Below are 17,230 nucleotides of genomic sequence, written 5' to 3' on the forward strand. Positions count from 1 at the left end.
CCAACGCGGTCGCCAAAAACGCTCGCCGCGAGAAGGTCAAGCGAAAAAAGGAAAAGACGACTGCATTACGACGGAAAAAAGAAATCGATGCACCTGCGACCGTCCTGTTTTCCTCGTGTCATTCCATGCCAGGCGGTTCAAGCTTTCACGGTGAGGTCCACTTTTAAAGACCAGTTCGATCGAAACGAAAAAAAGGGGAGAGCCACCCGGCAAAAAACTCATCGCGCGTAATTAAAAAGAAAGTCTCGCGGATATGCCCGCGACTCTTGGCGGTCTCGCGATAGTTTCTCCATTATTACTTAAATAACAGCCCTTTCCTGGAAACGTTCGCGGCAAAGCCGCGCCGGTTGTCCCGTCGAAAAACTCTTCTCGAAGAAGCCGGGCGACAGATTTTACCTTTCACGTTGCATTTACAATCCGCGTGTAACGAACCGCAGAAACCGCGGATCCAGGTCACGGCATCAAAAACTGCATTTCGATCGGGCCGTCGCCACTGTTTTCAGCTGACCCGAAAACCGGTGCCTAGCGACCGCTTAGACCAGCTGGTTTCCCACCGGAAACCGCCGAAAAATCATTAGCGAGACCAGAACGACGCCGACCGAGAAATTCAGACCGTCGTCGTGTCAGTATGCATCGCGAAACGCAATTCCGTACGGTGTCATGAAAAATTCTAGCGATTCGTTCTACCATTTTACTCTGACGGTAAAACCGTCGAACACTAAAACGCGACAAACACGCGTTGCTTTATGAGAATGACGCGAGTGAATTTATTTCCATATTTGTTATAATACGTGCTTAAATTAGAAAATACAATCGATCGTTACTTAACCAGTTGGTTGTTGCGATCTCGTTCAAGATCGTGTAAGTTACCGTAGTTGTACTGTACATGTCCGATTTCAGTTCATATTCTGTTTAAATAAAACACTCATCAATTAAGAAACAGCTAACCGGTTGAAACAATCGTTTCAGCAATTTTTAAACGAAAAACGTGAAGTTGCGAGCATGTTCTACGATGCACGACTTTTAATCTAGACGTTACGAACGGATCGAAAAGGTAACGTCTCTTTCAGGACACCTCACGGAACGATATTAAAGCGAAATTACCGGTTTATCGAACTCTTGGCGCGGGCGATGAAGAAGCAAAAGCTTAGTCACTCGCTCGAAATCGTCTATTGCCTCGAGCAATCCTTTTAGCTGTTCGCGAAACAACAGAAACGAAGGGATCATAAATGTTTTTATCAACGATCGCGTAGATTGTTTCTCGGAAATGGAGGCGCGCGATCGCGCGCGAAGGCGCTCAGGCCTTCTTAGTTTCGCAAACTCCGAAAGCACGTATCTCCCGGCGGGATTACAGCTTCCTGGGTACTCGCAGTCGAAACTTGGAAGCCGGGAATAGTTGAATAGCAGCGGAAGGAGTCCATCGGCGTGTTAAGGACCGGGTTTTCTCGGGGATGGCCGGCGCTGTTGCGAAACACGGTGAATGGTCTTCGAGTAATTCAGCCGGCGAAGCTTTATTCGCGGACCGGCAACTCGCTGGTAAACTTCTTTTCCTCGGCCGGCGAAGTTTTCCCAACGAAACGTCCCCGTCGCCGGCAAACATTTCGAAGTAACGACGCGATCGATCCGCGGAGGCTAGACTTCCAAGCGTCGCGTTACTTCGCGCGCGAACAAAGCGGATTGCGACGCAACGCGTCCTCTGGACCGAAGACTTTATTCGTTAGCAGATAGAAACGTACATCGAACATCGAATTCATCGACAACGATCTCGACAAATGCAAATCTTAAATTATAAATCCACGGTCTAACGAACTGTGCGCGAGGATTTTTACGGGGATGAAGCCTCTGTGTCGAAGCAGAGAGAAAATCGCTATACACGTATCGTGCTATGTACCCCTATATACGATTATTACCTTCTGCTAATTCTTTATTTGTCGTTCCCTAGCGAGATTAACTTAAAGATACGTAGCTAACGTCGACGCAGCGAGCTTACACCAACCTTTGCCTGCATCCGCAGTCTACTAACTATGAAACTGGAATAGATATGGATCCCGTGACAATGGACTCGTGTCGACGACGAGCAGACCGCGGATTCTTCTGAGAAAAATGAAAATTGCCTATATCGATCCGAAGAGACCGGAGCCGAATAGAAACGTCGTCTTAAATAACCTGCTGTTTGAAACTTCATCGACACGCTTCTGCCGTAGAAGCGAAAAATCCGCGGTCCAACGACGTCCAAAGGAAGCCTCATCCGCGATCGCCAATCGCGGGCGACAGCACGCCGATCGGAAGGCGAACAAAAATCGACTCTAATCTACGAGCTTAACGATTAAGTTTAACAATAACGAACAGCGAATAATTTATAAATAGCGAGCATGCTCTACGTCGATAATACTATTCCGGCTCTGTCGAACGAGGGGGGGAAGGGAGAACGGGGACGATTGCGACTCGGAGAGGAGGTCTGCCTGCCTCCAGACGTATAAGGCTTCTCCGGCGCGGTGAAAAAAAGACGAGAGGAGAAGAGAAGTGCCGGTAAAACCTGTAATTAAAATCAGCCAGCGGCTCGCGGCATGAAGCACGGTGCCGCCGCGGCTCCGGGACACTGACGTCTGAAAATAGTCACGGAGTGGTTCCAGGCGATCCGAGCCGGTTTAAAATTGGCGTAAAACTAGGCTACGTTCCACCTGACCCTTCGGGAGACGTGATAGACCGCGTATGCCATTGTGCAATCGGTAATGCCCGTCGGAACCCTGTCATTCATAAATCTGTCCTCGCCGAACAACACCCCATAACTCATGCCCTAGGAAAAAACCAGCTTGCGGAACCCGAGGCCGGTCTTCTCGGACGCAACAGAATCCATTTGGCAATCTTTTTCCGCTAGGTTGTTTCGTGCTTCGATCGATTCGCGCGCTAGTATTTTAATAGCTCCGAGGAATTTGTCTCCTAAGACGATCCATCGAACGAAGTTTTTCCTCTAATTTCGAAGACATTAACGCGTAGATGTAAAATAAAAATCGTCCGAATCAATTTAAATAAAATTAAATAAAAATGTACTTCTCCTAACGCAATAATTTCGATTCCAATGTCTTCGTTGCACCTGGACAATTTGTTCGCAAACGCGCGAAATCCGCAGTCTAGATGCGATTCGATTCGCGTAAAGATGCGTTCTCCAAGATTGTAGATTCACGGACCGAATTCGAAACGGTGCCGTGGCTGCGAAAATCGGGAGAGACCTGTTGCGTTCCGTGCTTCCGCGATAAAAAAAGACGCTCAGCGGAACAATGCTGTTCGATGTCATCACCGATTGTCGCAATCGATCTGCGAGATGGAACTTTTCTGTGGAGAACGATAGATAGGTAGATATCGGACGATCGCGATGGCCTGATGTTTTTTACGCGACGGTCGTGCCTCCCCTACGTGTTCCTGCTGGATAAAAGGGGAAGATTGCTCGGCGAGCCTCGGAGCGTCGCGGTAACCTAATGGGTCTCAGGAAGCGTAATTTCTGCGTTTAATGGGCTTGGGCAATTCCTTGGCAGCTGTGGCTTGGTCCGACGGCATTTTTGGCACCTCCGGAGCTGACGGCAGACTCGAATCCTCTTGCGGAGTCAGCCAGTTGCTTGTTCTGGAAACAGCGAGAAATACAAGACCGTTTTCACGTCGAGAGTTGTTTAGCACTAAAGATAAGGAAATGGATTTTTAGATAGCAACAGATAAAGAACGGAAAAGATCACTTCAAATTGATCTAATAATAGTACAATGAATATCTGACTGACTCACTTTTTTGTAACCGTGAGCGAGTCACTTCTGACTGTGCCTCTCTATTTTTGTTATTCAGGCATAATGGGGAACAGAATTTACCACAAAAAAGACGTTGTCATATTTACAATTCATTTTCTGCGAAGATAACATAGAGACTGTTCTAAAGAAGCAAACTCTCGATTGCGTTCCAAGGCTATACTAGTTGCTTCATTTCATTCGACGTTGGTGCAAAACGAGAATCTTGTGTACCAGGAAACGTTGGCAAATGTGGTATGTATATAACAATTAAGATAAGAATCTTATCGAATGAAAGCGATTAGTCTAGGTGCATCAAGAATATTCAACATCTCCGTTCGGCTTCCTTCTCGAGCTGAATCGGTTCCAAATTTTCCCGCATTTCATAGCAACGAAGACTATCGAGCTCTCTGTAACACTTGTAACAAGGTCTTGAAATAAAAATTACCCGTTGACAAGAACTCCGTCAGCCTCTGCCGGACCTTGAGCAGCTGCGACATCTTCCGTTTCGTTCCTCGGCGCATTCGTGGCCACCTCAGCTTTCGTATCGTTCCTGATCGCTTCGGTATCTCGAGGATTGTCTTCGGCAACTCCCAAAGCGTTGTGCCTCTGCATGACGCTATCTTCTGTTGAGAAATGCCTGTCCGTGGTGGCCTTGATTTCTATGTTATCAGGATATCGATGCAACACGTTCTTTTCGTAATAATACTGTCCCGGTCTTCTGAACATATGCCTGTTATCTGTGATCCGAGTCACTAGCGGGCTCGGGACCTCGGTAGTCACGTGGCCTGCCCAATTCTGTCCATCCTGACCAGCAGATTCTTCTGTCACGATCGTCACGCTGTGGACCTTCGACGGTTTCGGCCTCTGGTAAGAGTTCTCTGACTCGCTCCATTGATCTTGAGTGAACGGCCTCGGCGAAGATAGATGAAACCGATTGTGGTAATCGTAGCTGGGCCTGGTAACGATGTTGAGTGGAGGAGAGACGTCGCCGTTGTGATAAGGCCTGTTGGGTCTCTGATAATCGTTCTTCGCTGGCTCGGAAACCCAAGGTTTCTCCGAGGAACTCTTCAAGTACAAACCATCGGTGCTTACTCTGTCAATGGGCTTGCTGGTGATAGTTTGATAGGCCGGCCTGTCTTTCTGGTAAGTCGGAATAGAGGACCAGCCGTCGGGATCCGCCTGAACGGGACGTTGATAAGGTCTATTCGAATCGTAACGATCTCTGTCCGAATTAGAGGACACGCTGGACCAAGTCGAGTATTCGTACGGTCTGTCTTCTATTGGTCTGTGATCCGTCCCGTATCTGTCGTTTTGATACTGCCAATTAGGATCCCGCAAACTCTCGTAAGGCTTGTTAGGTCTACCTCCGTACTGTCCGGGATCGGTCAGCTGGTTCATCAAACTCTGTTGTTGCAACTCTTGCCAATTCAAGGTGTAGCCGCTAACAGACCCATACTGACTCCCTGGTCTTCCATAAAGAGGTTTATGAGTGATCTGGCCATTATTTTGATACTGAGGCTCGTGGCTCGGCCAGGTGCTCACTGGAGGTCTCGGATCGTGATACTGAGGCTTATCATTCGCGTAATCCTGGTAAGGTCTCTGCGTAACCGGCCTCTGATAGTTGGTATAATAAGTGTACAGAGTCGGTCTGGGACTGCTACCATAGTTCTCGAATAGCACGCCGCTCAGCCCATAATTCGAGTGAAAGCCTTGGCTGGGAGGATTAGGGTTGTTAGGATCGTCGAAAGCGAGCGGAACGTAGGGTCGTCCGGTTTGAGGCGACGGCGGAGGGATCGTAGGTATTGGTTTAGGGTTCACATAAATTGGAACCTGTTGCAGAGGGCCATAATCGACCGGTATATCGTTGACGTAATCGGACGACGGTCTGGAAGGTGGACCAATCGGTCTATTGTTGATATAATCGAAGGGCGGTCTGGTGGGCAGAGTAGAGGGTCTGTTGTTGACATAATCGGTAGGCGGTCTGGTGGGCAGAGTAGAGGGTCTGTTGTTGACATAATCGGTAGGCGGTTTGGGAGGTTGATAGATCTGCTGCTTCGGAGGGTCTTCTTTAACGGTGGAGCCAAAGTTCCCGTCTTTGACGAAGATGGGAGCGTTCACAGCGTTGTTCTGCACCACTATGGTCACGTTATCGGGCGGACCGAGCGGCTTTCTGACGATGATCTTGTTGCTCTGATAGATACTTGTCTCCGTCGGCGTTCCTTTCTGCAACACGTTCTTCTGCGATTGGTCCCCGACTTTCGTCACAACTGCCCCGTTAGTCATGGGTTTCGCGGTGGTGTTCTGAGCAGAAATCTTCTTCCTGAACGGCCCCAGGAACCCAGCTCTGCCCCGAATTCCCGAAGGACCCTCTTTCCAAAACTCCAGGTCCAACTGACCTATCCCTGAATCTTGGCAGCTCACCCTCTGGTTCTTCAAGTTGTCTTGAATCAGGAAGACGAAGGGTTGAATGGTCTCGATCTCGTCCATGGTGCCGCAGAGCACTTGGGCCAGGCTGACGCGTCTGATCTGCTGAAGCTGTCCCGGAGTGAAGCTGTTCTCCCGATCAGGGTTCTCGTACCAGAACCTGTCGCCTTTGCGAAGGTTGCTGAACTGTTGCCCGATGATGCAGGCCAAGGTTGGACCCACCAATCCTCCGCTGACCGACTTCTCTGCTAATCCTGCCGTGAAGAGGTCGATGTCCTCCACGAACTTGTAAACTAGTCTAAATTTTGCGGCCGCCTCCGGAGGCATCGCTCTCTGTAGATCTTCGAAGCTTTTTATCGACGAAAGACCGCAAGGTTCTCGCCACTGAACGTACGGAGGAATCCCATGATCTCTGCCTCGCTGTATGTTTATGGAGGCCAGGTCCATGCCGAAGGGAAACTTCGGGGTTTGGAAGAGGTGATTGGTTAGCTCGTCGCTGATGTGCTCGTCCCTCTTTTGGGAGGGCTGATTGATTAAGCCGAGGAGCAGACGGTCCACAGAGCCTGCTGTCTCTAGGTTCGCCGGGTTGCTGAACTCCCTGTGGATCGTTACGTCTGCAACAAAGGCAATTTGTATCGCTCGATCTTTAAGGCTTCTTTCGATTAAGCGAAACACTCACTGTTGAGCAGAGGCCGATGGTTGCCGTCGAATCGGACGAAGCTCCGCTGCACCAGCGAGTGACCAAAACGATAAGCAGCTGCGGAGAACTCGTTGGCGACGGTAGGATTCACCGAAGGATCGTAGCCAGTGTAGTATCCTTTCTTAAGGACACCAAGGTCGAATATCTTCATCACGTCGGGACCTGTCGAAGCGATTCCGTGTATTCAATGATATCTTACTGAATCTGCAGTTAAATTGGCATACCAAGAACGATCGGCAAAAATTCTCTGTAGGTGATATGCTGGACGACAGCGCCGACGATCCGCCGGGATTCCTGGAATAGTTTCTCGTCGCTCCATTGAGGGTTCAACGCGGCTAGTTTCGTTGCTATTCTATTGTGCAGCCTCAGGAAGACCACGTGGAGAGACGTGAGTGCTGGTTGCTCGCCGAGCCGACCGTCGCCGGCGCGGAAGCATCTCGTTGACAATGACCCACGTAGACAGAGATCGGAATCTTGTTTCGGGAGCACCGGCCTCTGCGATTGGATTTTTCCGTACTGCAAGAGACCTGTGGACACGAACACCGCTGAATCGGTAAAGCGATACTACTTCGTGTGATTCACTCACATTTTTCTAACTTGATTCGACAGGGACAATAATAAATCGATACAGTAATGTCACCCTTACTGACGCTCGGATCGTCCACTAAAATGAATAATTTGGGAAGAGGAGACACGATTATCCCAGCCTTGCGGCTCGTTTTTATAATTGTGGACAATTTATAACTATAAAAATAAACCGCGAGGCTCGAATAATCGTATCTCTCTTCTTCCCAAATTGTCCATTCTTGTGGTCAATCCGGGCGTCAATTAGAGAAACATTACTGTATAGGCTCACCGTTTCGGAACAGCCGCAAGGTGTCGGTTTGGAAGGCGTTGCTGCTGTACACCGTGGACGCGTCCAGGTAGCTTGTCACCTGCGACAGCTGCTCCCTGGGGCCGAATTTGCAGTCTTCTCTGGGAGCCGGGCCGCTCCGAAGAAACTCCAGACACTTGACTCCTAGAGGACCGAAGAAACTGTCCTCCGCGCTCACGCTGATCGGCAGACACTCGGGATGCTGGAAAAATTGCATTTTTTTTACGTCGTTATTATATTTATCGAACACCCAACTCGGAGCGACGAAGGTTCGTTAACGTCGACGAATACTAACCATGAATTCTGCAGGCTGGAAACCCTTGCCAAAGTTGAGGCAACACTGAGGAATGCTCCCGTTGAATCCTCTACTCTGACCGGTAGCTAAAACATCGATCGCGGACATGTTAAACTCTGCTCGATCGAACTAATTAATATCCTGCTAATCGATCATTGATATTACCGGTTAAGTCGTGATCCACGAACTGGCCCCACTGCATCAGCATGTGAGTGATCGAAGCTAGAGGCACGTCTCTGTCCTCGTGGATGATCCTGGTCACATCTCTCGCGCTGGGCAGAGGCGATCCATCTATCGATTTCCTTACGCTTTGGACTCCGTCGCCGTAAACTGGAGGCAGGAACCTGAGACGATCGGATAATACAGATCTTTAATATACCCGCTGGACTTTCGTTTGTTAATGAATTACCTGTTCATAGGGGACATCGCAGACCCCCACCACAGGTTCTGCCGATTGTTGCAGCTGCCGTCGGACGTTCTGTATCGCGAACTAGCCGGTGGACACTCGGGTACTCCTCTGTTCGGGCAGTGACGTTGCAGCAGGTTGCTTTGACTTCGTCGAGCCAGCAGCGATTCCGTCGGAATGTCCGGGAACCTTCGGGAGAAACGTCTCGGAATTAACGAACGGAGAACAGCTAAAATCTAGGAAGACGAATTCTTACTTCTTCTTGAACATCGTGGTACTCTGAAGCACGGCGAAACCATATTTCGCGAGGGCCCTCGCCTCCTCTGTCTGGTCGTTGAAAGCTGCCACATACTTCGCCGGGTTGTCCGAGTCCAGGTAGAGACCTGTCGTGAAGCAACGTTTGCCAATCCGTTCTTACCCGAGAGCGAAGTACAAAATCAATGGACAAGATACAGCAAGTCGTACTAATAGCACTGTTTCGTGCAGGGAACGCCCGCGTCTCCAAACTGTGAATTAGCTTAGGATCCACTATTTTTTAACGAAGCTAGAACTTGCCGTATCTTCTCCACTGTTTACCGACATCGACTAGCGATAAGGAGAACGTGGAACCGACCCATGGAGTAGAGCGTAGGCTCGGTAACAAGGTACAAGTTCTTCATGGCCTGCAGCCCGAAGTTGGCGACCTCGAGAAGGTCTTCCTCTCCGGGCTCGCTTTTCTCTTGGCTCTTCGGATCATCGCTTTCCACGGATACAGCCGCGTCGTCTCCATTATCCCCGACAGCGGTCCTCGAGGAAAGTCCTGCCGGGTTTCTCCGCGAATACTCCTCCTCGGTCGCCGGTAGGCTCGAGTCTCCCTCTTCTCCGTACAACGGGCTCGAAAATGTCTCCTTTGTCCCGTTTTCCGGGGCGAGTTCCCAACGGCTCGTATTTTCCAGCGTGTTTCCCGGCCTCACCTCCGTGAGCACCTCGGAGTCTACGGTGGCCCCCTCGTCAACGGAGTCACCCGTGTTCTCGACGTGCTCCGAAACTTTCGACGGATCCGCCAGCTCGAGCAGTTTCCGCACTTGCTCGACGATCTCCGCGTATCTACTCGGGTCCTCGGGAATGAACAGGGTTTCTATGGGGCGGTTCTCCTCTGCTCTCGATCCTTCTCGATTCGGTAATGCGTCTTTCGCGGTTAATGAGGCGGTTGAGTCTTCCTTTAGCGGGGTTTCATGGCTCGCGGTTTTCGACAATGCGGGACAGAGCAGGGCGAGGAGGATTCTGCAAGGTGAACGACCTGTTAGCCGCCGGGATATCCGGAATTCGCATACATTCGGCTAACAAAATTCTTTAGAAACAGGCTCGTTCGGACTGCGATAAATTTTCCTTCAGCTTGCAAACAAAAATCGATAATTTGGGACGAGGAGATACGATTATTCGAGGCTTGCGCCACGTTTTTATAATTGTTGACAATCGGAAACTAAAGATGCACGTTCGGACTATTTCCTAGCAATCGAATGCAGACAATGCACCCAAGAGAAACCGACTTTGTTTTACAGGAATCGATCGTCGCGAAGGAACAACATTAATTTTCCAGGGACGATCGGATGACCCGCGTTCTCGGTGCAACGATTTGTCGAACGTGACGTCAGCTTTCTCACGTGCAACGCGAGTAGGCGAACGCGTGAATGGCTCGTTCCTCGTGCACACGTTGAGTACCGTTGAGTCGCAGCACGTGCGGCCCCCTGCATTTGCATTCCGCCGCGTTCCCTGCATTTAATTGCGCCGATCGCGAGAGAAATCGCCTCTCCGAAGCGGCGACACCGCGATCGGACCCGATCGGTTCGCGATTCCCGTCACGGTCTCATCGAACTGGATCATCGATCACCGATCACCGATGCCCAGATTCGCATTCGTAATATGCAAATACCCGTTACCCACATTTTACACCCTATTACTCGCCGCGAATACCGAGGATGCCCGCGGGGAACACGGGCCCGCAACCGTGTTTTCGCGGATACCGGCCCGTAAGGAATTCCTAGGGCCTCCGCAACGTTCGCGCAATCCTCGGGATACATTAAGATCCTAATCAACGGTTGACGAAACAAATGATCGTCGCGCATAGAAGAGATTTATAATCGCGCGTTTTATGGAGACGCGTCTCGAAACGGAAAGAATCCAGGAGGAGATCGGAGATTTTGTGCAGACCGTAGATCTAATGGCCGCGGCTGTTTCGGACAAGTAGGTTAACGCCGGTTCCACAGTAATTTATCTAGGTTGCGCAGCGATGTACATCACGGTGTCGGTAGCAAGAAGCTGTAGACCGCCATTAATGACAAGTCATTGAAAGGTAGTAAACAACGAAAGGAAGCCACGAGCACCACGACAAAGTAACACGGATGCTTTATTTGGAATGTGGAAAGATGTAACGGGACAGCCGATCGTGGGATGCTGGCGCGAAACGAGACAACCGAATTCTGTTCCGATCAACGCCTGATTCGACTTTGTAAAACATTCCACGCGGAAAACCGTTCCGCGCGTCGCGCCGTCCTCGCTCGTTTAAGATGCGTACGTTAATCTTACGGGGAATCGCTGAAAGTCGTGCCACAAAGTCGGAGAAACCGTGAAGATAATTTATATCGAATTAATTTCGCTCCTCGAGAACCCCTAAATAATATCTGGAACATTGACTAAATACTTAATACCAAGAATGACCGACAATTCTCTCGCAATTTTTATTTCATTGTACGCGCGACTTAAGAAATTTATCGAATTACTCCTTACAGTCTGTAATGAAAACTAAATGAAACCGGTGATTTTGATCGGCACGGTAGATTCAGTGTTGCGAAATTAAAAAGGCCTTCCATGAAATTAATTTCACTCCGCGAGAAACGCGGAGAACATTTTTTTAAACAATCCAGCAGAGCGGGCAGGTAAAAATGACAGATCTGAGAAAAAATTAGCGTGACAACGTGCGATTGTTCCGTGAAAAATAAGGGTGTCAAGTTAAAAAAGCACGAGACTCACAGAGTAGAAGGCCACATGGCTACCGGAAGCACCCTCGAAGCGCGATAAATGGCGTTGCAGCGTAATTCCACCCCCGCGATGTTTCAGGAAACGTTTAAGATGACGTTGACCGCAACTCGCGGCCTTCCCGAGGACGGTCCACCAAGTACTAAGCTCGGTGGAGGCTGGTCGACCGGTCTTATTCGCGATTGAGGATACAGGGCGTATTTTTTTCTCGCTTTTTATCCGATCCGGTCGGTCATGCACCTTTTTCTCGGATTTTTACTGTTACTCGACTGGCCTGCGGGCGTCACCTCTTTGATTTCGACTGTAGCTTCCGCGATCCGCGACTCGATCATGGGAGAGGGATCGCTCTGTCACGAGAGGAGCCTCCTTTTAATCGGAGAGGGAGAGAGAGACAGAGACAGAAAGAGAGAGGAGGGGGAGAGAGAGAAAGAAACGGCGAGATGCCTTTTTAATTCGACGACACGCACCGTGTTCCTGTTAGATCTCCCGTTTCGAGAGAAATCGAGACTCGTGCTATGCTAATCGGTGGTCGACGGCCTTACGAGTGTTTTCAGTACGCGTCTCAAACGATTCTAATGGCTCGATCGTTACCTCGAAATCCGAGGAAGAAACTTCGACGGGATTATCAGAGATTTACGATAGACTGCTCAATAAAGTCTTAAACTCCGGCTACTGATTCCCGTCGTAAAATCGGCGGTCCATTTATGATCTTCCGAGCGAAGATTTTAACGCTTCTTCTTGTTCATTTATCGTCCTCCGATAAAGCCCCGTTTTTTTCCGACTTTCACGACTACGCGGGCATCGTGATTCCAGACAACGTTCTGTCGCAACACGGGGGTGCAATTACGTTTCCTTATTGTCTAATCGCTGTATTGTGTGCGTGCATATTTGCGGCCGGCTGCGCACGCTGGTCTAAACGTACCTTGTCAGTGTCGGGCAGCTTTCTCCTGTGCTTGCAAGCTGGCAATCGCCTTTACCGAGCCGTACAACACTTTCGCCCGTACTTGTACCCTCCTCGTGACGGTGCAGGAGTTCGCAGACGCGGAGGACCCGCTTCCGGTCCCGCCGCCGGAAGTCGAGCCTAACTGCAGCGCGGTGCCGCCGTAATTTGCACCTCTGCAGCTCGTGCAACCCTCCGACATTGTCCCTTCTCGAGTGTCCTCTCGCGTGCAACAGGAAATGCCTCTGCCAAATCAAAGTTCATCCCCAAATCAAATCCAGTCCCCTCTTTTGTTCCTATCGCCGCCATTTTGTACGACACGCAGAAAAATATCGAAACATTTTACGCTCCTCGAGCTTCGTACGATCGGGCGCCAACGATTAATTTTTAATCGGCGCTTACATTTATCTCGAAATACGATTCTAAACGTGGAAGAAAGTCCGCTGTCCTTGATAGACGGAATTTCTCCGCGGTCGCTGAATGCCCGGCGACGTCGAGCATACGCGATTTTTGCCTGTTCTAATGTCAACTCGTTGTAATTACAAACCGCGGCGGACAGCTCGCTATCATCTAAAAGCAATCCATCAATAGCGGCGACGCGCCGCAAGCTAATTGCCCAGGAGGAACGCGAATTAATCTTGCGAAACGTCCAACAATTATTAATTGATACCGCGCAATCCTTCCGCGATCTTTCGGCCGCGTTTCGCGTTTATTAGTCTGCCATCGGTGATTAATGCCCCGTCCACACCATCCAGAATCGCGCCGGCATAATCGCTGATCATGCTATCGAACGTTTCCATCTATTCCCACCATCTCGCGCGCATTTAATTTCGACGTGGCGCGATCGAGATTCAGAGATCGGGATAAAAATTGATCGTCGATTCGGCGGCGTCCATTGTTTCGAATGCGGGCCGGGATGCAACGTCGACGAAGGAAATTGCACCGTTTCAACGGCGCGCGAACGCTCGAACGACGCACGTTGTGGACGGGGCATTATAACGTAGCGAGCGCGGCTCTGACCCGCGCGCGCCGTTCACCATAAATCCGGGAAAATCTGGGTTAATTATACTAATGGCAGTATAAGGCGAGCTTTCCTACCGGCGACCTTACCGGAAAAAGGCGAGACCGGGTAACTTCCCCGGCACGATCGTGCACGGGCAATTTTACAAACGGAGAATAGGGACAATGGTCCTTGCAAAAACCGTTTTTCCCCGATTCGACGGGGACTCGCGGACCTCGCGGACTCTTTCGCCAGAGGATTATGGCAATTCTTTGCGTACAGTCTGTTGGCAAATCGAGTAACACGCTGGAAAGAAAATGCAAAGAATCCGACGGATTTTTCTCTCGTCGTGCCGATCTGCTCGACTGTTCGGCGCAGGTATTCGCGTTTAGAGAATATTTTCAACGCGAGAAATGCGGGGACTTCTAACAACCGAAGCGACAAGGAATTCGTAAGAACGAAGAGTGTCTTAAATATAATTAGACCGATAAACAGGTCGGCGTATAAGACTCCGGAAGGTTCAAGATTAAATTAAATTAAAAATAGTGATCGAAAGAGAGTTTCGATTAATGAAAGTCACATTTTCAGAACGCATCGAATATTTTCATGAAAGAGAAACGAGTACGATGCTACCAGACGGTGCTGCGATACCAGCGACTTTTTCAAAACGGCGAACGCGAATTGCTTCCATATAGAACGGAGTTCCAAAGTGATTGCTTAAATCGGTGATCCGAGATGATTCGCTTGTTTAAAACTATCGAGGTAGATCGCAACCAGAAGGAGGATCGTAGAACGGGACGTACGAGGCGAGTTCTAGTCCAGACAGCGTTATCCAGGGAAGGTTCTCAGCATCCTCTGGGCCCTCTATCCAGGCTGGTTACTCTATGGTAGCTCACTGCGGGTTCACAATCGGCGACGACGGCCACGTCCGAGCCGGTTGTGCACGTCGAACAAACTGATCGCTCGCGACGGCCTCGTGGTAAGCCGCACCACGGCCGCTCGTCTCTCTTTTCTTCTTCGCCGGGGTCTTGGCGGCGGTCTCCTTCGTCGTCGTCGTTGTCCTACGACCGACGTGTCCCCCCAGGAGGGGACACCCGGCGAAACGGCCTCCACTCTTCGGCCCCGCTGCTTTCCTCTGACTCACGATCCTGATGTACAGTCGTCCCTGATAACACCGGCCGCCTCCGATCTTCGACCCTTCGCTCCCTGTTCCCGATTACTCGCAAAAATCAAACTTCTTTTTCACCTTCGTCTTCGTCGATCTTCGGGGTTCCGAGGTCGCTGGACCAGTTGATTGCGTTCTGAAAATTTTCTGGATTAGTTCGGTTGCCCTTTTTCTGGATCTTGGTTAAATTAAACAATAATTCGAAATTTGTTCCTGGTAGGGTTCTAAGATTGCCGAAGCATTTGTTTTCTCATTTACGAAGAATTTTCTCTGGGTATAATGACCCCTTTTTGTCGTGTTTTCGGGACCCTGTTGAAATTAGGACAGTCTTTTGTTCTCGGCAGGCGACTAAGCTCGCCGAAGTGTCCGACTCCGATTTTTCCTACGCGATTTGGAAAGTCCTCGATCGTTCTTTTTACGAAGCGGATTTCGTGCATGTCCGGACGGATTACTCCAGGTATGTAGTTCGTAGCCGCGTGTTCTTTGTGTCGGAGACACGGCGAACCGATATTGCGCCCTATATGGTCGCGAGGGCGTTTCTATATTCGCTCGGCGCATAAAAGTGGAACAAAGCGGCTCTCGAACGTAAAGGGCCATTTTCCCGTATTTCATGGAAACGGCCGCTCGAGTTTAAGCATTATCCAGAAGTGGAGCAAAGATCCCGGCGAATTGTACTTCGCCAGGGAGCAACGTTCACGCCTGCGAGGTAAATACGGGCTCTGCCGAAATCCGGAGAAGGAGCCTTCGCTTGTACAACTCTTCCGTTGAAAAAGGGACGTTCCTCTCGAGATTTTCAGAGAGGAGAATCGACGATCGTAGGCAGGTTTACGGAAAAGCAGCGCGATAGCAGAGCTGACTGTACCGTGATACGGGGACATTGGCGAGGGAGGGAGAGGGTATGCTGGGGCCACAGATCGGTACGCGGACCCAACTGCGAAACCTAACCTTCGATCGGTAAAAATTCGACCGGCGAATGGCCGGACCTTGTGCCCCGTATAATTCTTTCGCAACACGGCTGTACACGTGCGCGCGCGCGCGCGCGTGCGCCAGCACGCCTCAAAGATCCGTGTAAAATCCAGCCCCCTGCCGATCGCGGGGTTCACGGTACCGTATCCGCCTGGTCCTCTTTCTGCTGGGGCCCCCTTTCCCGAAAACCGAGCCACGGTTGCCACACGATTCATTCCTGCACGTGCAAGAAAATTAATTGCCCGCGTACCCCATTAACCTTACGATAGCTCTTAAAACCGACTCGAGAATTCTCGAGAAAATTCGAAGTTATCTCCGCCAGTTCAGCGATGGTTTCTGCGCCGGGTCGTCTCTCCCCACCGGTCCTCGTTTTCCTAAAAACTGAGCTACGGTTATTACCGCACCGTTCATTTCGGAACAGGAAACTTAATTACTCCCATTATAATATTTATTAACCCTCGGACGGCGGACCATTTTCGCGAACTGTGCCGTTGACGATTTTTCCTAAGAATTCTCAGCCTTTCCTCAGTTTCTAATGCAATGATCTATTTTATTTAATTGCCGATTCGAATATTCCGCGGTGAAACTCGACCCGGCCACCGCCTTGCGAGGGTTAAACAACATCGAGAATTCTCGGTCGAATTAAGAATCGTCTTCTCCGGTTCGAACAACGGTTTTCTGCGCTTCTATTTCCATTCACGAAGACGTTCGGAATCGTTTCCAGCTGAGCCTATTATTACAGCCGCACGTACCAGGTGTAAAAATGCGACGTCTCGCGTTTCCCCCCCAGGCTTTTAATTGGGGGAGGCTCGCCTCGCGGACAAGAAAACAGCCTCTGTAACGCGACTCCTTCGGCAAAGGATTGTTGCTCACCCTCCGTTTGCATTGCGTTGCTCGTGTTACAACGGTCGCAAAAAGCGTCGCGGGTAAAAGAACCAGGCGGTCCAGTTCCCTGTCGATAACTGGAGCGACAAAGTCGGGTGAATCGATCTCATTGACACCGGATTTGCCAGGAGCCTCTAGCCTCGTTCTAGAAGCTGACCTACTGCTTCGTATTAACGTCTCGTTCGCGGAGCTGTATCTCTCGCCGGCGTCGTTTCAGCATCCGTGGCTTCGATACGCGCAATCTTTTCGACCTCTTCCGGATGTCCTCTTCGCCTTATCCAGGCCTCTTAAGTTCCTCGATGCCCTTTGAACTTCTTTCAATCATTATCTTCTCGGACCTCGACCCTTTTTATTCGCACCTTCTGGGCTGGTCGCTCTTTGCTTTTCGATTCTTTGAATTCTACCTCGGGTTTTGTACGTCGCCCAATCTTTCGGACCCTCCGTTCCCTTCATCTGCACCAGACACTCCTTATTCTTCGATTCTTTGAATCTTACATCGGGAGTTCGCTACGTCTCCTAATTATATAAACTCTCTACTTCGTGATTTCTTCGTCTTCCAATTTTTTGGATCCTCTGCCGGGCCCGGAGTTCCTTGTTCTGCAAATTCTACATCAATTTTTCTAAATTCTCCACCGTCACGATTCTGTTGCCAAATTCGCCAGTTTATCCTCCATGGCTGATTTACCAAAGGCAACGTTTGCGTCTCGGAGGCATTCAATTTTTCTACGCTCCGAGTCTCCGGTGTCGGCCGTTCGATAAGTTCTCGCTTCGATCCGAGCATCCCGA

At 50.0% G+C, this 17,230-nt stretch overlaps 1 protein-coding gene across 1 annotated transcript; it reads right to left on the reverse strand.

Moving 5' to 3' along the window:
• Positions 1–1,692: 1,692 nt before the first annotated feature.
• LOC117226264 (uncharacterized) lies at positions 1,693–11,703 on the reverse strand. The gene is made up of 11 exons (XM_076525115.1): positions 11,483–11,703; positions 9,087–9,736; positions 8,730–8,856; positions 8,477–8,662; positions 8,233–8,411; positions 8,068–8,153; positions 7,755–7,974; positions 7,123–7,425; positions 6,878–7,060; positions 4,220–6,812; positions 1,693–3,619 (listed from the first exon to the last, which is right to left on the reverse strand). Exons 1-11 carry the CDS (start codon positions 11,497–11,499, stop codon positions 3,484–3,486), a joined length of 4,680 nt encoding a protein of 1,559 aa, XP_076381230.1. The 5' UTR covers positions 11,500–11,703; the 3' UTR covers positions 1,693–3,483.
• Between the last annotated feature and the right edge of the window lie 5,527 nt (positions 11,704–17,230).

The sequence above is a fragment of the Megalopta genalis genome, chromosome 11 (genome assembly GCF_051020955.1).
Source record: "Megalopta genalis isolate 19385.01 chromosome 11, iyMegGena1_principal, whole genome shotgun sequence".
Classification (NCBI taxonomy): domain Eukaryota; kingdom Metazoa; phylum Arthropoda; class Insecta; order Hymenoptera; family Halictidae; genus Megalopta; species Megalopta genalis.

What these genes read in the sequence shown, in the direction of transcription:
- LOC117226264 (XM_076525115.1), bottom strand. An exon ending in GCGATGTCCCCTATGAACAG is followed by an intron (nt 8,412 to 8,476) that starts GTAATTCATTAA and finishes CGATCGTCTCAG; the next exon opens with GTTCCTGCCTCCAGTTTACG. An exon ending in CCATCGGCCTCTGCTCAACA is followed by an intron (nt 6,813 to 6,877) that starts GTGAGTGTTTCG and finishes CCTTTGTTGCAG; the next exon opens with ACGTAACGATCCACAGGGAG.